Raw genomic sequence first — 25052 nt, forward strand, 5'->3', positions numbered from 1 at the left:
GAGTGTCACAATATTACAGCTTGAGATAATATCCAGAACTATGAGTTCATTGAAATACCGTGGAAGTATAAGTGGATCTGTCCTTTTATCAGTATTTAGATATCTCTCGATCACAGAGGAAAATAAATTAAGCCCTCATTGTTATAAAAAAAAAAGTTGTTTGTTTCCTGAATGATTCTAACAAATTTCAAATGTATATATAAAGGATATTATCTCTATATGAAAACATACTGCTCTAGATAAGTAAAATATGATGACTTATTAGACTGATTATTTCTACCAAATGCATATAAAAGAAGTAAAGACTCCTATGGAATGCCTTAATTAATTTCACATTAGGTATTAACAGGGTCTTCTTAATATTGTTGAATAATCGGTTAGTTTGGTTAGTTTATTCATTCACTTATGAGGCAAAGTCATACACCTATGCTACTATGGGTGAAAGAAAAAAGAGCTTTACTCTCATATAGTTTCCAAATAAAATGACTCATGTGCACTGAGTAAGGAATTATGAATAATTTAATTTTCTGATAGATCTTTTAGAAACAAACAGTAGTTATTGCTATTTATGCGGAGGAACTTCTTCATTCAATAATAATCCTTATTCAGATCCTGTTGTGCTTGCATCACTTTGCCAGAAAAAACAAAACAGAAAAGAACAAACAAAAAAAAAAAGCACTTCCTATTTGTGAACCTTCTCAAGGTTTCCAAGAGAAAAAACCTTCCTACAAGGCATTAAAACAAATGAAATTTCTCTATTGAGGCCTATCATTTGACACTTAAACATAAAATCGTTTCAAATATTATCCTGTATGATCCTCACAATAAAATTATGACGTAGGTCATATCTGCATTTTGCTTACAAAGAAAGCTCAGACAGGTGATACATTAAGTTATAGAGCTAAAAAGTGGTTTAGCTTGACGAACGTCATTCACTTGGTTTCCAGACTTGTGTTAATTTCCTTACTGTGTAACACCATTTTCACACATGCTAGATCTATTTTAGAAACAAATTTCCAAAGAGTTCATCTTTGCATGCTGAAGAAATCAACGCCAGGACCTACAGCTTGTACACAGAGCAGAAGGATATAGATGTTTTCAAGGGGTCTAAAGAGGTTATTGCCTCTAAGGTATATGAAAATTGGGAAATTTGTTCTTGGGAAAAGCCCCTACAACATTCTTCTTTTTTATCTGTGCATCTTCAAGAGCCTATCTATGCATTTAGCCTTTAAAAATGCACTGCGAGTTGAAGTGTCCCCACCAAACACCTCTAGTCACCTCTGCTACAAAGAGAGCAGTTCCATTTTCTCACCAGCTTAGTTGAAGATATGATTAAATCATATAAATATGCTATAAATACAAATATATTTTATTTTAAAGTAAGCTCTTATTACTCAAGTGTAACACTATGTGTAACGGCAATAATATTGATTGGAGCACTAATCTATGGGTGAAGGAAAGACATTCTTTCTTTATAGTATCTACGAGCGACAGTAGGAAGCTTCTCTTTCTCTTTTTCTCTTGCTAGGCCAGTAGCCAATACCAGAAGAATAGTGGTCTGAAAAGTGCCACCCAGTTTTGCAACCAGATCTAAGATATCTCACTGTGTCTCTCTCTCTCTTAGTTTTAAATTCTGTACCTTCTCGATGATCCATAATGTACCTCTCCCTAATGCTTACCCTTCAAGACTGATCAAAACCATGTCTAAAGTCTCGTATTGCTTAGAATTTTACTATTCTGTCTGATTTTAAACTCTGAGCATCAATCATGTTAGTTTGCAAATAATTTCTTTTCCTTTTCTTGTCTGTTTGCTTAAGTAAATCATGTCTAAGTAATTCCCAGTTCTTATTTCCTCTCTTTGAATATCCCTCATTCCTTCCTTGTACTCCTTCAAAGAAAGATTTTTGAATGAATAAAGCCTTAAATATCGCCTACTTCTTTTTTAAAGGGAGCTTGCAAATATTACTTAATGCACTTATATTCTATTTTCATCTCTTGCCCTAACTAGCTCCTTGATGTTGGATACAATTCTTCATCACTCCATACCTCAGTTTCTTCCTCTATAAAAAAAAGGGCTATTAATAGTACCCATCTCATGCAAACTGTTTTCAGTTTGCAGTGAACTAACACTTAAAGCACAATATGGTACACCATGAAAGCTCCACGAATGTGACCTTTCTTTACCTCGTTTTAGATCGCTTTTGTAAATAACTCGTATACGTGTGTTTCCTTCAAGTCTTAAATATATCATCCTGGTATAGTCTTAAGTGAAGAGAGAAAGTAGAATTTGAAGAAAAATATATTTAAACATCTTGCCAAGTTACATATACTCTTGCCTCAGTTTACACTGGTTACTTTATTATACCAATGGACTAGAATATTAAGAAAAATACTTCTCAGAACTTTAATTTCTCAAGTTTTATCATTAATCCCAATTTAAAATTTACATCATCTACACAAATGGCTAATTGATTTTCTGTTTGTTGGATATCCCTGAAAATGCCAAATTAACATTAGCATTGAAAAACACCTAAATATTTCTATATGAGGTCATAAAGTATTAAGATGCTGTGTTGACTTTTTAGAGGTTTGTAAAAGGAAACAAGTGGAGGGGCGCCTGGGTGGCTCAGTCGGTTGAGCATCCGACTTCGGCTCAGGTCACGATCTCGCGGTCCGTGAGTTCGAGCCCCGCGTCGGGCTCTGGGCTGACGGCTCAGAGCCCGGAGCCTGCTTCCGATTCTGGGTCTCCCTCTCTCTCTGCCCCTCCCCCGTTCATGCTCTGTCTCTCTCTGTCTCAAAAATAAATAAAAAAAAAAAAAGTTAAAAAAAATTCAAAAAAAAAAAAAAAGGAAACAAGTGGATGTTATTATGAAAATATTTTTAAAAGTTACCTACTGAGAATATTTTCATCTATTTTTATTTGTTTGGTAAACAGTTTCGTGGACCCGTGTGACTTCTTAATTTTATATAATTAGCACTGGATGATTCTACATGTAATCCCCCAAATAGTTGTAAATCGTTTATTTTTTTCTCACATTTTCCTTTTTTTTTCCTGAGCTTGTATTTGTGTGGCCAGGAAGAAATCCAAGGCTAGAATAAAGCAGAACTATTTAGTTCTACTTGAGCTGAAATTCAATTGCAGCTCCACATACAAAACTCTACATCCAAGCGTCCCCTAATATCTAGCCCTTATACTGTAGATTTCCCAAGAGAGTCAGGACACATGGAAAGCTAAGAAGCAAATAACATGAGACTGAAGACACATACCTAGCATTGTACCTACCATTTGAAATAAAAGTTAAATATATATATAAATATATATACATATATAGATGTATATATATTTAAATATATTTATGTATATATTTAATTCAACTAAAGGGCATATTTATTCTGAAAGTATTTAATCACTAACGCTAGCATTTACATTACAAAGCTCTGTGTGAGGTACCTAAAAGAGAACAGATGATCCTGATACTGAGACAGTGCATTTCATAGTCTTAATTTAGCTTAGAAACAGAAATCCAATTTTTTTTCCCCAGACTGACGGCTCAGCTCTGAAGTGATCAGATTTTTTGTTTTTGTTTTTGTAATTGTTTTTTAATGTTTACTTATTATTGAAAGTCAGAGAGAGTCAGAGCGTGGACAGGGGAGGGGCAGAGGGGGAGGGAGACCAGAATCTGAAACAGGCTCCAGGCTCCGAGCTGTCATCACAGAGCCTGACGCGGGGCTCAAACCCACGAACGGTGAGATCGTGACCTGAGCCCAAGTCGGATGCTTAACCGATTGAGCCACCCAGGTGCCCCTGAAGTGATCAGATTTCTAACATGGAGCATGTTCTCCCATATTTCATAGGGATGTGTTGATAACAATGTAATCTGAGCTTTGCAGAAAACTTTGCAATTGAATATGTTTTAATTTTAGGTCTGACTTTCCAAGACAGAAATCACTGTTTTTAGGGTATCTAAACATGGAAAGTATCTTCAAGACAGGTTAATGACAACTAACTTTAGATGATGTAATAACCCAGATTTCCAACCGATTACATTTTTAAAAAAGTTATTCCTTTCCCGTGACAAGACTTCTCACTTCTAAGCAATCCAGCCCTCATCCTCAGCATCAGGCCTCTGGACAAAGAATATTATGAGAATTTTTTGTGATGTGAATGCAAGTCAAAATCAGTTTCAGTGTACCATGACCTAATGTTTTGGGAAAGCCCAATGACATTGCCCTTCCCCACTGTTCTGTAGCATCTGGATTTTGTACCGTTTCTCTGAAATCAGTTTTGCTTTACACCTGTTCTTCATGTTTAAATGCCTTCATTATGTTGAACTTTCTTCAATTAACATGTAGTTATTATTAGAACAGTCAATGCAAAATGGTCTATTTCTTGCTTTGATAACACAGTTTACAAGGGTTATATTCTGGCTCTTTTAGTGTTCTTAGGATGGTCTACAGTTTTGATTTGCATGATCTATTAATCTTCTATAATGTGTGAGCAGGATTATCCACAGGTTGTTACAAGGTTTCACACCTTTGCCTTAAATTCTACATATTCTGTTATGTTACATTACATACATTACATCTATTAAAGGCATGGAGTTGTATTTCAACATTTATACTCTGGTCCAGGAACTATGGTGAATTTTGAAATATTTCCACCATCACAATCATGTATCCTATGTATTTACCAGACTTCTGAGATTTCCCTCATGCTAAAATGGAAGAAGTGTCTCTGTTACTTTCAATGGAAATCCCTGTATTTGTTCTCTGGAACCCAATCCTGCTCACCTTCTCATAAATTTTACCATTTTAGGTATTTCACTCTTTCAAAAGGATCATTACCTTCAGCAAAGACAGTGCTTAATATCCCCAATGAAAGAAAAAAAAAATATTGAACCACTTCTCTGATGATATATGGCAGCACTTTCTCTGATCTCTATTTTTGGGTGACGGTATCCAGTAAAGTATCGTGACTGTGGGGCTTCATATATTCGCATTCAATATCCTCTTGAGTCCACTGTTTAAAAAAAAAACACACTTTATATTTTATTGAAGAGATTCTTTTCAAGTTAACTAAAGATGCCCATCTTTCAAAATCCAATCAACCCTTACTAACCTCACTCGGCCTCTTAATAGAATTCACTATAATTGTTCACTTAAAATACCTTCCTTTCTTGGCTTCTGTGCCACCCCATTCCCACTTAGTCTCTTCCCCTAGACTGTTCCTCTCCTTTTGCTAACACCTGCTCATGTACAGATGCTGGGCTGCCTTAAGCCCAAAAGTTTGGGTGCTGTAGTGCTCAATACTTCACTTAGCTTTTCTCCTACAGTTCTCTCCCAGATGAAATTATACTGTTCCCAGGATTAAATTAGGCTTAAATTTAGGCTTATATATCTCAAATGGATATTTCCTATTCAGAAAACACACTTGAACTCCACACTCATACCCAATTCTCTGCTTTTTATTCCACATGTTTATCTACTTGACTTCTAAGGCATAGCATGTCAAAATCATTGATTTCTCCCAAATTCTTTTTCTCCCAAAGGGAGTTATTTGCCCCCCTACCTCTATCCAGCTCCATAAATAGGCTTATCAATTACATGCTAGATCAAACACACGCACACCATCACCACCACCTCTTCCACATGAAAAACAAGTAATTTGTAAGTCATTGCCCTTCCAATAAAAATTCTATAGTCTGTGCCTAATACATAACATTATTTTATACAGTTCTTTCCATTTTCTTCCCTTTTTCACCCTTGTCCAAGACAACATTATTAACTTTTCTGAATTGTTAACTCTCTGCAATCTAAGAGTCGAAGTAGCCACTATGATTTTTCCAGTACATAAATAGGTACATGATATCCTTTGTTTAACAATTCCCCTTTTGGGTGCCTGGGTGGCTCAGTAGTTGAGAGTCTGACTCTTGGTTTTGGCTCAGGTCATGATCTCAGGGTTTGTGAGATCACGCCCTGCATTAGGTTCCTGCTGACTGCCTCCTGCTTGGGATTCTCCCTCCCTTTCTCTCTGCCCCTCCCCTGCTCACCGCGCATGTGTGTGTGTGCACTCTCTCTCTCAAAATTAATAAGTAAACCTAAAAAATATATATCTATATATCTACCTTTCTATATATATCTACCAATCTCTATCTATCTATCTATCTATCTATCCCTCATTGCCTTTTTAAAAAGGTAAGAACTATCTACCATATGGTACATGGATTGCTTATCCTACCCCCAGCCACATACCTCTCATCCTTTCTGCCTAGCCAGTGAGACATACATTGTTTTTTAACCAAATCAAGTTCTTTCTTTAATTTGGATACTTGCATTTTGCTTTCTTGTATTGAAAATATTCTTCCCCTGGTACTTTGTACACAATCAGTTCATTTTTATTCCGCAGGTCTGGATGAAATGTTACTGAAGCTGAAGTTAAGGAAGAAGGGGGAAGTATTAGAAATTTAAGGAGAGGAGAAAACACTCTTCTTTAAATAGTTCTAGAAATAGTTTGGAACATATGATTGTTGTCTATATTTTTAATTCATATTCATGTTAATAAACTGTTGCTGGATAATGTAAAACTCCAAAACTCAGGGGCAGATATTTAGAGCCCTCTCGTGTGTGTGTGTCTGAGCTAGCTGAAGATCAAGGTAACTAGCCTGGCTTGTGTTTGCCAGCTCTTTTAACCCCAATGCAATCAATCCTGCATCCGCTCATTTACTAGGTAGCTCTGCTTTAGCAGGCGGTATACCCTGAAGGGGGACAACCTTGTCTTTGTGTCTCTCATCTTCCTTCTGGGATCAGTGGATCAGCCAGCCCCACCATGTTCCTTTTGTGTCGGTGGCAGAGGATAAGGAGGAATATGCCATGTCTCCGGAAATCTTGCCCCAAATATGAAACAGGACACTGTCACTTTCAACTCATTCTTTTTCTTTCCTTTCTTTTTGATTTTTTTTTGAAAATTTTACTTAAATTCCAGTTAGTCAACATCCAGTGTAATATAAGTTTCAGCTGTGCAATTTAGTGATTCAACACTTACAACACTCAGTGCTCATCAATTTGCTGAAGGAAGCTGGACACCAAATCTAGTGTGAAAGAGCTCTACAACCTTTTATGCATTGGAGGAAGAAGATGATTTGTGGCCAATAATGTGACCTACCTCCCATTCAGTTGCTTTCTCATTTTTTTTTCACTAAACAAGGTGGCTAGGTGATGGAGATACTATGGTAGTTAACTGAAATGTTTTCATTTTTATTATATATTTCTCTTCAAATCTCAACTATATTGAAACTCCGGTATAAACTAATCTCTGACATCTCCTGTTATCCTAAAAATTTTGTACATATAGAAATGAAAGTTTAACTAAGGGTTTAGTTTTTAGGGTCAGCCTGGGTGGCTCTGTAGGTTAAGCATCTGACTCCCAAATGCTGCTCAGGTCATGGTCTCATGGTTCATGGGAGGCAGCCCCACATCAGGCTCTGCATTGACAGTGTGGAGACTGGTTGGGACTCATTCTCTCTCTCTCTTTCCCCCTCTGCCCCTGCATGTGTTCTCCCTCTCTCTCTCTCTCTCTGTCAAAAAAAAAGAACATAGTTTAGAGTTGTTGTTGTTTTTTTCTTCCAAGGTACTATAGACTTCCTAGAGGCAGTTTTTCATCTCTCCCTTATTAATCCCTCTGTTTTTAGTAACTACCATTGTATTCATGAAATTCAGAAGGGTGTTTTTCTCAATTTGAATTAGTAATTAGACTAAACATTAATTAAGGGCTGACAGAAAAAAAATAATTGATGTCAACTCTATGCAAATATAAGTTGTCAGGCAAATCTCAGGAGGCAAATATAGAAACTAAACATGTGCATTTACTATTTGAATATATCTGGTTTAATACTGCCCTTGTTTTAGTTTTATTTGTTGTCTTCATTATATCATTGTGTAAAAGGAAGGATTATCTCTTTCCTTCCCTAGATACTTCATTGACCACAGTGGCGAAGATGACAGAGTTTTCAACATCGATGCCAATTCTGGAACCATCAGAACCACAAAGGTTCTTGATAGAGAAGAAACCCCATGGTACAACATCACAGTTGCTGCTTCAGAAAATGGTAAGCTACTTTATGTGTCCTAAAAAAGATGTCACTTGTACATGACGATTTCTACCAAGATTTTCTCGGGTGCAGGGCTCTCACCATTTCTATTTGTGGTGCCAGCATCTAGCAGAACATATAGAACGTATTAGAGGCAGTTACTCGTTGTCAGATGTGGTGAATAAATCTCATACCTTTTTTTTTTTTTTTTTTTTTTTTACTTTAATCCTAGTGTACTGGTGGAAGATTGACATCACAGGACACTCCTTCCCCATCCCTGAGTCAGAGTATTTGGTTGGCCTCCTAGTCATGAGGCTTGTTCTGCGGGTTGCACGGCTGCCTAACATCAAAGACGCCGCTATAAACATTCATATGAAAGTTTTTTGTAGACACATTTTTATTTCTTTGGGGTATATACCCGGAAGTGAGATAGCTCAGTCATATGGAAACTCTGTATTTAATTATTTGATGGACTGCCAGCCTGTTTTCTAAAGCAGCTACATTTTACATTCCCAAAAGCACTAGGAGGGTCCAATTTCTCTATATTATTACCCATATTTATTGTTATGTATCTTTTGATTATAATCATTCTAGTGGGTGTGGGGTGATAGCTCCTTATGGTTTATGCACTTTTATAATGTCCCCCGTTACCAATCAATAATTAGACTACCCCAGCTTTTTATATTCTGCCTGAATTTTTATGTTTTTACATCTGCAAAATTAGCTCAAGTGGCTCCCATTTAGAGAATTTTCTCCAGCATAATATTCTCTTTGAAAATAAGCATTCGCTAATTACTTTTAAATGAGTGTTATAAAGAATACATGAGTGGGTTCATTTATGATCATTCTGGTTAATTTTCATTTTCAAAATAACCAGACTAGGACTGGAATTACATGTTCTTTGTCACCTAATGACAAATAAATGACTGTCAATTGATAAGAGCTCATTCAATATCAGTTGCAAAAATAAAGGAATTAATGGATTAATATATCCAAGAAGTGATGAAGACATTGAAAAGACTCAGAAAAGATTGTGTGGTTTTTGGGAACAGGTTCTGTGTAGAGAAGATGGAGGGAAAAAATCCCTGGAGAAAATGATATTTTTCAGAAAAGAAAAAAAAAACAGGAAACTTACTTTAAAATAACTTCCAGTTTTACTCCAGAATTATTTCAATCAGAAACCATACTTTAGTTTCTAAATCTCACCTCAGTCCAAATAATATTTGTATCAAGTAGAAACTAACTAATTTATGAATGTGCATGAGTATATGTATACCATGAAAATTATATTATTTGCAATCATTACCAAAAGAAATGTCCATTTTTACTTAAGTAACATCTTAAATATATATTTAATAAGTGCTTTTTTCTTTTTTTTTTTTTTTTTGCTATTTGTTAGTACTTCATATGGGAAATCGGTTAATACCTATCTACAAAGTAAAGCAGTATAATAGATTGTATTATCCTGCATTTTATAGATGATAATTTTAGAAGGCTCAAAGCCTTAGGGGCACCTCAATAAGCATTACTAAACATAATGTAATCCTAATTATAAATGGGTATGTAGAAGGAGTGAGAAATAGTGAGGACTTCATACCCATATTGGAGACTGTTTCAGGAAGTGCACATTCACTCACCGGTTGCTTGTCATAAGTGCCTTATTAAATATCACTGGGGGCCCTTCCATTTACGGTTGTTCGTAAACAGTAACATTAAATTCAGCCACATTACCAAAGTATTTACTAATATATTCTGTTCGGAAATGTACTCGATGCTTTTTATAAACTGGATTTTTTTTTAAGGCTTGATTTTTTGGTAGAGCAGTTGTAGGTCCACAGCAACATTGAGAGGTAGGGACAGAGATTTCCCAAATAGACCCCACATCTACACATGTATGACATCCTTCATCATCAGCATCCTCCGCCAGTGTGATACATTTGTCACAACTGATGAACCTACATTGACACGTCATAATCACGCAAAGTCTATAGTTTAACGTGTTTCGTTCTTGGTGTTCCCTGGGTTTAGACAAAGGTATGATGGCGCGTATTCATTATTATAGTATCATACGTGGTATTGTCACTGCTCTAAAACCCCATGTATACTGCTTATCCGTCTCTACTTACTCTGATTTTGGTGACCACTGATCTTTTTATTGGCTCCTTAGTTTTTCCTTTTCTGGAATGTCATAGAGTTTGAATCATACAGTAAGTTGCCTTTTCAGATTGGCTTTTTCCCTCAGTAATATAGGCACACTTAAGGATCTGCCATGTCTTTTCATGGCTTGATAGCTCATTTCTTTGTAATAATAGCATCCCATTGTCTGGATGTACCACAGTTTGTGTATCAATTCAGGTACTGAAGGACACCTTGGTTGTTTCCAAGTTTTTGCAATCATGAACAAAGCCACTACAGTATAAACACATATTTGTAGGTTTTTGTATGGATAAAAGTTTTCCATTTCTTTGGGTAGTTACCAAGCAGTGAATTTACTGGATCATATAGTAAGGGTGTATGTGGTTTGTAAGAAACTGACAAACTATTTTCCAAAGTGGCTGCGCCATTTTGCATTCCCACCAACAATGAATGAGAGTTGCTGTTGGTCTACATCGTCATCAGCATTTGCTGTTGTCAGTGTTTCTGGATTTGGGCCAGTTTTTGTCAGGTACATAGTGGTATCTCATTGTTGCTTTAATTTATATTTCTCTGATGACAAATATATGGAACATCTTTTCATACATTCATTTGCCCTCTGTATGTCTTCTTTGATGAGGGGTCTGTTAAGGTCCTTGGCCCATTTTTTAATCAGGTTTTGTTTTCTTATAAGTAAACTTTAAGGGATCTTCATCAGATGTGCATTTTACAAATATTTTCTCCCAGGTGGTCTGTTGTTTACTCATTTGTTTGATGTTGTCTTTTGCAGAAATGAAATCAGGTTTCTAAACATCTTAATATAAGTTTTGGAAGAGCTTGGTGCTCTATGGAATGACATTTAGAAGTTTTGTTTTGTTTTGTTTTAAATTTTAGAGAGAGAGAGAGTTGTGTGAGTGGGAGGAAGAGCAGAGGGAGAGAGGGAGAGAAAGAGAGAGAGAGAAAGAGAGAGAGACTATCAGGCAGGCCCCATGCTCAGCACAGAGCCAACGTGAGGCTCAATCTCATGACCTTGAGATCATGACTTGAGCCAAAATCAATTCAGAGGCTTAAGCGACTGAGACACCCAGCTGCCCCTAGAAGCTTATAGTTTAAAGTACTATATATATATATATATATATATATATGTGTGTGTGTGTGTGTGTTTTGTTTTTTGTTTTTTGTTTAGCCTACCTTAAGTGTTGTGCAAGTAAGAGAAAGATGCCCCTTCTGGGCAGATGAAGCAGTGCACCAGGATTTAGGATTTAAGAGTATATGAGAGCAAACCACGTCTGTGCACAGAAAAACATAAAAAACTAAAAAGAATCCCTTTCTTCAGCTGAACGGGCCACTTGCTAAGGGATCAGTGTGAGAGTATAGGGTGGCATAAAAATGCATGTGGGTCTCTGAACATGTAAGTAGGGTCCAAATGGCATGCAGCTCTTATTTACATGGTGTTCGATTCTGCTCTCTTTTCTTCTTTGGTTCTAGGTCAACTCAGCTGCCCAGTCACATGGTAAAGGCAGAAAGCATGAGTCTGGTCCATGAAAGCCTTCCCCACTGCTGCTAAATATAGCTAAAAGATATCTCGCTTTTGTATGGTCAACTTTCACAGACACATCATCCTAACAAAAATCTCTGAAATAGAGAGGACAGGCATTATTTTCACTTTATAGATAAGGAAATCGAGACTCATACAAAATATGAATCCAGATAGTTTGGTTCTGAGAGCTGTGCTCTTTCTAACATGGCCCTTTAGGGAAGCTGATGTTCATTGCATCAGGTTTTGGACAGATATTTTCACTGATTGAGGTTTATTTTATTATTTATTTTAAAAATGCATTCTGTGACATAAGACTGTCTCCATGATTTTAGAGAGAGAGAAACAGAACAAGAGCGGGGGAGGGGCAGAGAGAGAGGGGGACACAGAATCTGGAGCAGGCTCCAGGCACAGAGCCCGACGCGGGGCTCGAACTCACAAACTGCAGGATCATGACCCGAGCCGAAGTTGGACACTCAACCAACTGAGCCACCCAGGCACCCCGATTATCTCCATGATTTTAAAGAAGACACTAAGAATTAGATAAATGCAGTAAGCTGTCTTTGATTAGAGAAATAGAAAGAGTTGTATTCTCATCACATATCACAGTTCTTGGAGAAGAGTACTTTCTCACTAAATACGTGGAATATTTCTGTACAAGTAACAATGCCTTCCATTCATATGATCCATAATATAGCTATTTAGTCATTTCCATTACATTTCTATTTTTGGGTAGCAAATAATCACATGATTTCCATAGGTGAGAGAAGTCCAGGAGGGTTCCACTAGATTCCTTGTATAGGGTCCAATAAGACTGAAGTCAGGTGTCAGCTGGGATGGGTTCTTATCTGGAGGCTGGGGAAGAATCTGCTTTAATCTCATTCTTCTTGTTGCCAGAGTCTACTTGCTTAGGATGTAGTTATGAGGTTTCCATTTTCTTCCCGTCCTCAGCAAGGGCAGCTTTCTTCTCGAGACTGCCTGCATTCTTTCTCATGTGGTCCTTACCTTCTTCAAAGGAGCAGCAGTGTATTGAGTCCTTTTAATGCTTTGAATCTCTTTGACTTTCTGTTCTGCTACCAGCTGGAGAAAGACTCTGTTTGCAAAGGAGTTCACCTGATTGGGTCAGGCCCACCCAGATAATCCCTTTATTCTAAAGTTAACTGAATTGGGACTTGAACAACATCAACAAAACCCTTACACAGCTGTACCTAGACTCATGTTTGGTTGAATAACCAAGAAACAGGAATCTCATGCTGCCATCTTTAGAATTCTGCCTATGAAGACCCTAAAATACTTGAAAAAAGATGAAAGCTTGTTCCTTCTACTAAAGAGTAAATATTGTTTCAAACTTGCATGCCATGGCCTTCTCTTCCCCTTATGTGACTCCCTGTTAGAATAGTGGCAGTAGTGGGCCCTCAATAAATCATTCTTTTTTTTTTTTTTTTTTTAATTTTTTGTTAACATTTATTTATTTTTGAGACAGAGAGAGACAGAGCATGAGTAGGAGAGGGGCAGAGAGAGGGAGACACAGAATCTGAAACAGGCTCCAGGCTCTGAGCAGTCAGCACAGAGCCCGACGCGGGGCTCAAACTCCCGGACCGCGAGATCGTGACCTGAGCTGAAGTTGGACGCTTAACCGACTGAGCCATCCAGGCGCCCCAATAAATCATTCTTAATATATCTTTCTCCACTAAATAGCTACTGTTTTCCTACATTTCCTTGTTTATGCCTAAACTCAAGATAATGCATATTTTTGTCCCCACTACTCTTCAGAACCTGGTATTATGGTCTTAACTTACTAATAGCAAAATCCAGCTAATACTGTTCATTTCTGATCTCTCCCTGCTTTCTTGGTCATATTTTCACTTGAATTTTCTCCTTTCTTCGCAAGACCTCTAGCACTTTGGTATGGTATAATTTATCATTTCTATCCTAAAATACGTATTAATTAACTCATTCCAGATGTATTAATAAATGATACTTGCTAAGCTTGTCATATGTTAGGCGCTAAAGACATTGACTTCACTTTTGAGGAATTCAAGAATCTCATGCAGAAGACGAGATAAATATGTAATTGCATTATGGATAATCACTATGGCCATAAGGTTTTTAGGGTTAGGAAACATAAAGTCATGGTAGCTTAAGCTCTCTTGGGGAATTAGCAAAGGTTTCATAGAGAAGGAAAATGCATGGATTCAGTTTTGAGATGAAGGTTGAGTAAAGGTTAGCCTGCATTCTGTGTCCAGCTGTACCTGTATCAGTCAGGGTTCTATAGAGGAACAGAACCAGTAGGATTCAAGACCAGAAGGATTCAGAACCAATAAGGAGATTTATTATAAGGAATTGGCAGTTATGGAGGCTGGGAAATCCAAAATCTTCAGAGCCAATGTCCCAGGTCAAGTCTAAAAGCCAAAACCGGGAATAGTCTTTATCTCAGTTTAAAGGTAATCAGGCAAGAGAATTTTCTCTTATTCAAGGGAGGGTCAGCCTTTCCTTCTTTGAAGGTCTTTAACTGATTGGATAAGGCCTGGCTGACTCACATTATGAAGAACAATCAGCTTTACTTAAGTCTACCAATTTCCATGTTAATTTAAAATCACCCTCATAGAAACAAACAGAATACTGTCTGACCAATTATCTGGGCACACCATGAATTAGAGACTTAGGTAGTCCAGTATCTAGGGTTTTATCAGGCTCCCTAAGTAGTTTTCACCCATGCTTGTTACAGAACCACTGGTTTATGGGATTTTTTTTTTTTTAAGTTTATTTTAAAAAGAGAGAGAGGGAGCACTGGGGAGAGGCACAGGGAGAGAGAGAGGAAATCTTAAGTAGGTTCCATGCTCACCTTGGGCTCAGTCCCAGGGCCCTGGGATCATGACATGAGCTGAAATCAAGAGGAGACGCTCAACCACCGCTGACTGAGCCCCCCAGGTGCCCTCATGACTTATGCAATTCTAATGTAAATTGATTTTAAGAAACATTGCTTCCTTCCAATCACAATTTAACTTATGTCATAGCTCCATTTAGGACTAATCCCAAAGACATCAGTACACACACATGCCCTGCGTGCCTAAGAAACTAATGCAGCATAGAACATGTGTGGCTTTTCTTTATAAAACTCAGCCCTGTCTGTTCTCAGCTTCATTCTCAGAAAAATTGTCTATGGCACTTTTAATCACAGATCCTCATGTTCTTTCAATAATTTTATAATCCGTTCCTCTGCCAATGCCTTCTTCCCCTTTTGTTCTGCTTTACAAACATCTATTTACTTTTAAGAACTAGTTCATATGTCACAGCATCTGTGAAACTTTGCTCAACTTCTCAGGCAGATTTTACAGTTCCTCCTATGCTCTCACTTGGTGCCTGCCTTCATAGAGCACTTATCACTTATTGGATTTAAGTATAACATTTATCATATTTTATTGTAATACTGTTCACCTCTACTAGATTGTGAACATCTCAAATCTAGGAATCAGGTCTAGTTTATCTTTGTTTATCATAGCATTCACAAATATTAAGAATATTTCCTGACACATCAAGCTGTTTTAAATACGTGAATATTGTTTGTCCTTCATTTCTGGATCTACTTTAATTGCCAAATACTTCATTGTGGTAACTAAACTATATATATTTCCCATTTTGCCTTAAATATCCTATTTGTCCTTATTCTGTGCCCTGAATATAAGAGTTTATTTCACCTGAGCAATACACCAAAATGGGACCCCCTATTGTTCATTCCTTGCTGATAGCTGTTGGCAAAATCCAGGGATGTGCTACTGTAATATATACTTCTGATGAGTCCAAAAGGTTCCGCTCTTACCAGAGTTCACAAGTTAAAACAATAACGTTGTTTGTTTTTTGCATTGTTACAGTATTCACCTCAGCTATTTGATTTCTCTAAACAAATTATGTTCATAACAGTCCAGAAACCAAAGTTTACATGCTGTTTACAGTAAGACCTTGGTTTGCGAGCATAATTTGTTCCAGAAACATGCTTGTAATCCAAAGCACTTGTATATCAAAGCCAATTCCCCATAAAAAATAAGGGAAACTCAGATGATTCATTCCACAACCCAAAAATACTCATATAAACATGATCATAATACTCTAATATAATACAAAATAATAAAGAAAATACAAACTATAGGGATGCCTGGGTGTTTCAATTGGTTAAGCATCCCTCTTCCCCTCAGGTCATGATCTAGCAGTCTGTGAGTTTCAGCCCCACATTGGGCTCTGTGCTGACAGCTCAGAGCCTGGAGCCTGCTTTGGATTCTGTGTCGCCCTCTTTCTCTGTCCCTCTCCTGCTCACACTCTGTCTCTGTCTCAAAAATAAATAAACATTAAAACAAATTTTAAAAAAGAAAATACAAAATATAAAGAGAAATAAGTAAATTAACCTGCACTTACCTTTGAAAACCTTCGTGGCTGATGTGAGACAAGAGAAGAGGGTTATTGTGTAGGACAACTTTCATGATTACTAATGGAATCACTGCTGTCTATTTACTCACTGGAATCTTTTTCTTCATGGAGGCCATTGTATATGCTCATATGGATGTTGACTTTATTAATAAACTCTTTCTTGTCATATACTGTATTTAATGTAAATGGCAATAAGGCAGCAGAAGAAAGGGTCTATATCTGCAGGCAGCCTGTCCTAGAAAGAAGCAAAGCATTCCTCAGCTTACTCTTGGATGGAAAAGCAAAGGACTGTCCATAGATGCTTTGAAGTGACAAAAAATATACTAGTGCCAGTTGTGGGCTCCTTCCAGCGTTCTGAAAAGTCACTGATTTGTGTCAAACACTGCAGCTTGAGAACAAGCATCTGAACATGGGAGACAATCACCCACAATCCTGCAGGGAGGGAGGGCGGGAGGGAGGGAGAGGAGAGAGAGAGAGAGAGAGAGAGAGAGAAGAACCATTGGCTCAGTTGTGATCATGTGATATTCAGCATCGTGTACTACTCATATTGCAAGACATTGCTCATTTATCAAGTTAAAATTTACTAGAAATGTTTACTCATCTTGCAGAATACTCACAGAACAAGTAACTCACAGTCCAACGTTTTACTGTATTTATTCAATCTTTTTAGGTTTTTTTTTTCAATTTTTGTGCAAACATATTCAAAGATTAGGATCTACAAATTTCAAATTTAATCCAATTGTAACTTTGGGTGATGGGAGTTAAATTTAGATTTTATTAATTCATCCTTGTTGCTTTTTAATCTGAAATAAAATTTTGTTAGCAGCAGCATGAAGCAATACAAAATTCCATCACTGAAGAGTGGGTGGTTAAAGTCTCTCGAGCTTCTACATATTATTTTGCTATTGTCAGTGTGCTTATTTTGATATATGAAATTCGCCTTTCACAAGTGTGTTCGTATTAGTAATTTCACCTAACACACAAAAGGATCTTATTTGACACTTTTTCCTTAGCACATAAAAGGAAGAACACCAAACAAATTGGTTTTCTTTAACTAATGATCAAAAGTAATACAATAAAATACTTCCATGAAATATATGTTTATGCATGTATATGTCTGCGTATTAGTTACCTGTTGCCATGGAACAGAGAACTACAAAATATGTAAAATTAATTCAATTTGTTCTAAGATTTAAAAGAAATGTATCGGCCCACATACCTTAAACTTCACAGGTAAATTAGGCTTCAGAGTTATGTTGATCGGGTCCCTGTCTTTATTTCTCCGTGATATATTTTTCCCTTTTCTGCATTCCTTTTTATTTCATGTTTTGCTTTAGAGCTGTCAATTTATAGTAACAAGCACCAAGTACTATGCTAACTTTCAATATGGTAACAGGATGAATGCTACCTTAAATTGGGTTGCACTCATCCTCATTCAATCCAGAGTGAGATAAATTATCTCTTCAGATGTCCATTAAAAATATTGTTCCAATTAGGTTTCAATTAATCACCATTGACTTTTTTCGAAAAAAATTGTATTTAATACATAATATGTGCCCATAAGGAGATGAATTATGGCAAAATGTGTGGGGTTATTCACATTAGCTCAGGACCTTCCAGGCCCATTTTTGATCTTTACTTGTAGGCAATTCCATTGAAACCTCTTGAGTTCTACCCATGGGGAGAATTTTGGTGAGGAAATTATGATATATATTCTATTCTATTCTGACATCTTGCATCTATTCAAATGTTGATACATTTGAATTCTTAGACATTGCACTATCCCGATATCAGTATCAAATTCTAGAAGCATTAGAACAAATTTCTTCATTCCAAAGGAACTTGGATCACTGAAACAATTCTGTACAGCAGTGCTAGATATTTATTTTGTAGTTCTCCTTGCTCCTCAAATTTCCAAAACTTTTGCCAGGTTCCTTGCATACCTCAGATAATCTTGCTTCTCTAATTCGTATTCAATAATAACAATCAAGAAAGGGTTTCCACAGCGTCCTGCCATGATGTCTACCAACCTAACTAATACTGTGGTCCTTAGTTTCCTTAAATCTATCTCCCTTCACGTTCCTGGGAGTGAACACTGCATTCCAGGCTTATGACCACCCCTCCATGTACGCCTGAAATCCTGACCTTTCTTGTTCACCCTCAGTCTATGCACTGTCAATTATTTCCTCCCCACATCTTCATTTGCCCCTGTCTGATACATAATTCCTCTGTCCTCAAAAATAGGCTTTATATTCTATCTGAAAATAAAACTTAAACAAAAACTGAAAACCTACCTCGATCTAGTGTTTCTCTCCAGCTGCAACTTTAGTGTTCCCTTTCCTGATAAACTCCTTGAAAGGGTTGCCTATATTCACACCCTGAATTCTCTGTTCCCAGGCTCTTTCAAATCCACTCTACAAAGACTTGCCTCTATGACTTCACCAAAATGATACCTGTCCTCCATATTCCAAACTATAAAGTATAATTCTCTCCTCCATTTGTTCAGCAAAGCGGCAACATTTGGTACAACTGACAACTGTTTCAAGACACAGGCTCTTTCTTTGGCTTATGGACTCAGCATTCTCCAGATGCTTTTCTTCCTTTGCTCGTTCTTCTATCTCAGTGTGCTTCATAGTTCCTCCTCATCTCTCCATTCATTGAATGGTGGGGCATTCTGATTTTCAAACTTCGGATTTACCTGGAGTTATTGCCCATGTAACATCATTCAGTCTAGTGGATTTGCATAACACCTACATGTAGATGACTCTCAAATGGAAATACACATCCACTTTTCCCTTGAAATCCATATTAGATGCTTAATAACTCCTCTAGGAGATCTCAAACTCAGAATGCTCCAAGTAAATATTTTGCTCAAAATCCAATTTCTCCCTAAATCCACTCCTCCAGGGAATTAACTATCACAATAGTGATGGCTATAGTCCAGATTGCTTATGGAAATCACTCAGTGTCATATTTGACTCCTCTTTTTCTCTCATGCTATGCATCCAACTCACCAGAAACTTCCATCAGCTATACTTTAAAAAGTATGCATAAGTCAACCGCTTCATCACATTTTGCTCTTTCCCATCCCTGCCCAAATAAGCATCAGCCCTCAGCTGGAATACTCCAATAGCTTCCTGAATGGTATTTTGCACTTAACCCTAGCCTCTTTTAATCTATTATCTAGAGAGCTACTTGAATATCCCTTTTAAATAAATAATACCATGTAGCTCTCTTGTAAGGAAGATAAATATTCCCAAATAAAGTAAGGTTCCAAAACATGGCACTCATAATGAGTGACCCAAAATAGATACACACACACACACACACACACACACACACGCCCTGCCGACTACAGGATAGAGGTAATGTGTATCTTCAGTTTTCACTTTAGTTCTGGGTCAGGGGGATGAAAATGTGAAAGTTCTACCCATTAGAAAATTGAGTATATGATACTTCTTACAAATCATTTTAGATCACCTTGGCCTCAATAACTCTGTGACAATAGAAACAGAAAATGCGTAATACAGAAAAAATTTCAAACAACCAATATGAGAAAGTTTACACTGCTATTAAAGAATTTATTAAAAAGAAATAAAATTATCTCCAAAGGACGGTTTAAGATTCAATAAGGAATGATGACAAAGGAAATGGTACACATGAGGACACCTTTCTTTGTAATAACAAAACGTCAAATTTGATAGATTAACAAACCCATAAGTATCATCATCATCTTCTCAATATTATCATTATTACTTACAGGTATAAACTTGTGAGAAACTTGATCCAAATTGAAACATTTAAAAGTTATTACAATGGTGGGGTTCCCTGGGTGGCTCAGTTGGTTAAGTGTCCAACTCTTTATTTTGGCTCAGGTCATGACCTCATGATCTCTGATGATGATATCGAGCCCCGTGTTGGGCTCCACAGTCAGTGTGGAGGCTGCTTGGGGTTCTGTCTCTCTCCTCTCTCTCGGCCCCACCCCCACACAAGTGCACTCTCTCTCTCTCTCTCTCTCTCTCTCTCTCAAAACAAACAAACATTAAAAAAAGTTATTACAGGGACGCCTGAGTGGCTCAGTCAGTTGAGTGTCCAACTTCAGCTCAGGTCTTGATCTCACAGTCCATGGGTTCAAGCCCCACATCGGACTCTGTGCTGACAGCTCAGAGCCTGGAGCCTGCTTTGGATTCTGGCTTTCTGCCCCTCCCCCATTCATGCTCTGTCTCTGTCTCAAAAATAAACATTTAAAAATTTTTTTTTTAAAAAGTTATTACAGTATTTAGAAAAAGAGTAAAGATGTTGATTGTTCTTATATTTTCCCGAGATACCCAAGCATGTTAATATTTCTGATTTAAAAAAGGAAAGAAATTGAGTATACATATTTAAAATTACAGAGAGGACATAACAAGGATAAAACCTTAAACAATATGCTGGAAGATAATATTAGAAGGGATAAAGACAAAATATTAGGACAAGTTTGAAGCATACAATAAAGTGGTAAAAATATATATTAGTAACCAAAGTGGTATAATTATAATAAACTCTCCTGTTTAAAAAAAAAGGAAAACATACTGAAGCAAAGTAAGAAAATCATCTTTATGGTACTTGTAATAGGCTCATATGAAATATAGAGGTGTGGATAGTTTTAAAATAAAAGAACACAGTAATAAAAAGATAATTCTAAGCAAAAGAAATCTGGCAAAACTGTTAGTATTAGAACTGTTAGTGTTAAACAAAATATACTTTAAAACAAAAAGCTATCGTGATGATGAGAAGGTCTTGCCATACTGACATATAGTATATGTCATCAGAGTGATATAATAATTTGAAACTTCTATGAGCCTAATAAACTATCTTTAAAGTAAATAAAACATAATCTTACAGGAAACAGTTAATAGACCTCTCTCAGACATGTTTTATGAATTAGACCAAAAAAGGCAGTAATTATAAAAGTGTTTCATGGAACAAAATAAAAGCACTTGATATTTGATTATCTGCCAATGAGTAAATTTAAAGAACAAATATAATTTTCAAGCACACAGAGCAAAATATAGTAACAATTAATGACATACTAAACCACAGAGCAACTTAAAACCCGTGTTGACACAAGCTGTATTTTCTAAGAACCACACAGTCAGGTGCTACAAGGCTGGGTTGCGTGCCAGTCAGTAGGGAGAATGGATGGACACTTGAACAAACGGATGAAGACACAATTATGAATCTGGCTTGCGAAATGAAAGTAAACTTATCTACATCACAACGAACCAAAATAAGTAATTGTAGTATGTAGAAGACAAAAATGAAACTTGAAATGTTGGTTAACACACTAAGACTTTGGAAATAGAGAAAGTTTTATAAAAGCACAAATTTCACAACTCATAAGGAAGACATTGATAACTCAACTATGAAAATTGTCCTTAGTTAGAAATTAAAACATAACTTGATATAATGAATGAAAATGTGTATACATATGTGGGGCATGTGTACATTATGTATACACACATCTATCTCTGTTAATATTTGAATAAATTTAAGTAATTGTACCAAATGTTTTCCAATTAGAATTACAATATATATCAAATATATTGATATATCAAGTATGTAATCCGTTTAAATAATAAATTGAACACCAATTTAAGAGCCCTTACCTCAAAGCAATAAGCTTGAAATACACTATTACATCCTTCTTTATTCCAACCAGAGCTCATCAATATTGAATTTTGTATTATTTTGTCCCTTTCTTTTCTTTATCGTTTTACCAAATATGTTTTGGACATTTATATTTCCATATTTATGTATATAACTACATCTTTGGTACATGGATATTATATATTATAAATGGGTTAATATTATATTAACTTTTTTTTTTTAATCAGTGCTATTATGAGATCCATCCAGGTAAAGAAATACAGCCGAAGTTTTTTGTTTGTTTGTTTGTTTTTGTTTTTCTATCTTTACTATGATGAAAAAATCAATCTTTTTTAATCTGGGCTTAAAAAGTCCAATGCATTTTGATTGTTTTCAGTTTTTATAGCTTCATGTATTATTGATACTGCTGATATAACATATCCTGTACATGTTTCCTATTGTAAATATAAATGTTCTCAATATATGTAATTGGTGCACATACCAGGAGCATATAATATATTCTTCGAAGTATTCTCAAATGTTTTTCAAAGAGAGAATGTTTAACATGTTTATAATAAATACATATGATTGACCCAGAATTTATTATGCTTCTTTAATATATGAGTTAAAGTTCTTACTTAATATTTTGTTTAATGCAGAAAAATTCCACCCTAAAATATGTTTGCATTCAGTTCCAAAATTATATTAACTGTCCTAAAGTCTCAGCTTGTGTGTTACTTGAAATTGTAAACATTTAAGAAAAGATGTTTTAATATCTTTCTATGAATCTGAACATACTTTAGGGAATTCTTTAGTAAACACAAGGTAACAAAATATTAACCTATCTGTTCTTATATATTTAAATTTAAGGTTTTATATTTTGTTCGGTGGTTTACTTTGAGTAGTATTTTATATACATGATAAGATGTAAGTGTTGGGGCGCCTGAGCGGCTTAGTTGGTTAAATGTCTGACTCTTGTTTTCGGCTCAGGTCATGATTTCACAGTTTGTGAGTGAGTTCCAGCCCCTGGAACTCTGCACTGTTGGGTTCTGCACTGGCAGCACAGAGACTGCTTGGGATTCTTTCTCTCTCCCCCCTCTCTCTCTGCCTCTCCCCTGCTCACGCACACCCTCTCTGTGTCTCAAAAATAAATAAACATAAAAACAACAACAGCAACAAAAAGCCTAAGATGTAAGGGTCAAGTTTAATTTACTTCAAATATGAATTTCCACTTGATTGACGATTTGTTATAAATGCTCTTATTTCTCTATTTAATAATTGTGTCAGGGTGCCTGTGTGGTTCAGGCAGTTAAGCGTCTGACTTCAGCTCAGGTCATGATCTTCAGCTCAGGTCATGGGTTTGAGCCTCACATTGAGTTCTGTGCTGACAGATCAGAGCCTGGAGCTGGCTTCAGATTCTGTGTCTCCCTCTCTCTCTCCTCCTCCCCTGCTCATGCTTAGTCTCTCTTTCTCTCAAAAGTAAACATTAAAAAATAATAAAATAAATAATCTGTTAATTTTGTCCACTAATAGTTGACCATTAATGTTTTGATTAATTTCTGGACTCTCTTTTGTATGTACCATTAATCATATCAGCAGATAATAATATGATATGATATATAATGTAATATAAAACACACACACACATATATAGTCTTATGCTAATACCATGGTCTTGATTATTGTGGCTGTTTAGCAACACTTAAAATCAGAAAGTACGTTCAGCATCTTTCTTCTTTTTTCAAAATTGTTTGGGCTAACTTAGGACATTTTCTTTTTCAGGTACGTTTTAGAATCAGCTTATCAATTCTTCAACAATATAAGCTAGAATTTTTATTCATATTGCATTGAATCTGTAGTTCAAGTTTAGGAGAATGGGTATCTCAAAATTATTGAGCCTTTTATCTATGAACATAATGTATGTTTCTAGTTATCTAAGTATTTTATTTTTTTGTATTTAAAAGAAAAATTGTTAATGTTTATTTCTTGAGAGAGAGAGAGAGACAGAGCATGAGCATGAGCAGGGGAGGGGCAGAGAGAGAGGGAGACACAGAATCTGAAGCAGCCTCCAGGCTCCGAGCTGTCAGCACAGAGCCCAATGTGGGGCTTGACCTCACGGACGGTGAGATCATGACCTGAGCCAGAGTCAGACGCTTAACTGACTGAGCCACTTGGGCACCTGTACGTATTTTAAATTTATGTGACCACTATTTATAGGTTTTAGCATGCAGATATAGAGCATATTTTATGTGGTTATATTTTTTCACATTATATAAATTTGGTATTTGTTTGTTTATTTTAATTGTCATAGAAATAAATATAAGCTAGTGGCAGTAGCTTTTTGTAGATTAGTTGGTCTTTTCTACACAGATGTTCATCTGTGAAATATAGATTTGTTTCTCACTTTGCAATTGACATAACATTTATTTCTTTTTCTGTCTAATTGCTTTCACATGATTCTCAGGAGAATTGCTGCAGAATGTATCCCTGCCTTTTTTTGTTTTCTCTGATCCTTAAGTTAAAACATTCATCTTTCAGGGAGTCCCGGTAGCTCAGTAGGTTGAGCATCCGACTTTGGCTTAGGTCATAATCTCACAGCTCGTGAGTTCAAGCTCCACGTGGGGCTCTGTGCTGACAGCTCAGAGCCTGGAGCCTGTTTCGGATTCTGTGTCTCCCTCTCTCTGCCCCTTCCCCACCCATGCTCTCTCTGTCTTAAAAATAAATAAAACATTAAAAAAGATTCAATCTTTCCCTTATAAGTACGACAATTGTAGGTTTTGTTATACAATTATTCAGGTTGAGGAAACCTCTTCTCTTCTTAATCTACTGAGTGTTTTTTTTTTTCCTTCTTGAAATCAAATACAGGCGTTATGTTTTGTTATCTCTTTTCTGCATCTATTGAAATAATTATGTGTGTATGGTGAATGATATTCATTGATTTTTGAATGTTAAACAACTAGCCTTTCCTCCCTGGACTATATCCCATGTGGTTATGATGAATGTAATATCAAAGCTGGAGGAGATCTTGGGAGCTTAGGCCTCTCTCTTCTCTCAGGAAGCATAGTTCTTCACTGTCTATTTTCAGTTCTATATTTTCAGTTCTATAGCCTCTAAATAAGCAGTTTAGTCTGGTATCATTTGCTATATCCTGGCCAAAATCCAAAGTTTACTTCCTGAATTTCTTTTTGAAATCCTGATAAACTTGTCTTTGTAATTATTTCATTTATTTAAATTATTATACCAAG

At 36.3% G+C, this 25052-nt stretch overlaps 1 protein-coding gene across 1 annotated transcript in view; it reads left to right on the plus strand.

Moving 5' to 3' along the window:
• The window catches only part of LOC125934697 (cadherin-18), a 116418-nt gene that overhangs the window by 47421 nt on the left and 43945 nt on the right, over positions 1-25052 (plus strand). Inside the window, exon 4 of the mRNA XM_049648262.1 lies at positions 7969-8105. Within this exon, the coding sequence (XP_049504219.1) occupies positions 7969-8105 (137 nt within the window). The remainder of the gene's footprint in view (positions 1-7968; positions 8106-25052) is intronic.

Source organism: Panthera uncia (assembly GCF_023721935.1).
Source record: "Panthera uncia isolate 11264 chromosome A1 unlocalized genomic scaffold, Puncia_PCG_1.0 HiC_scaffold_17, whole genome shotgun sequence".
NCBI classification, from domain to species: domain Eukaryota; kingdom Metazoa; phylum Chordata; class Mammalia; order Carnivora; family Felidae; genus Panthera; species Panthera uncia.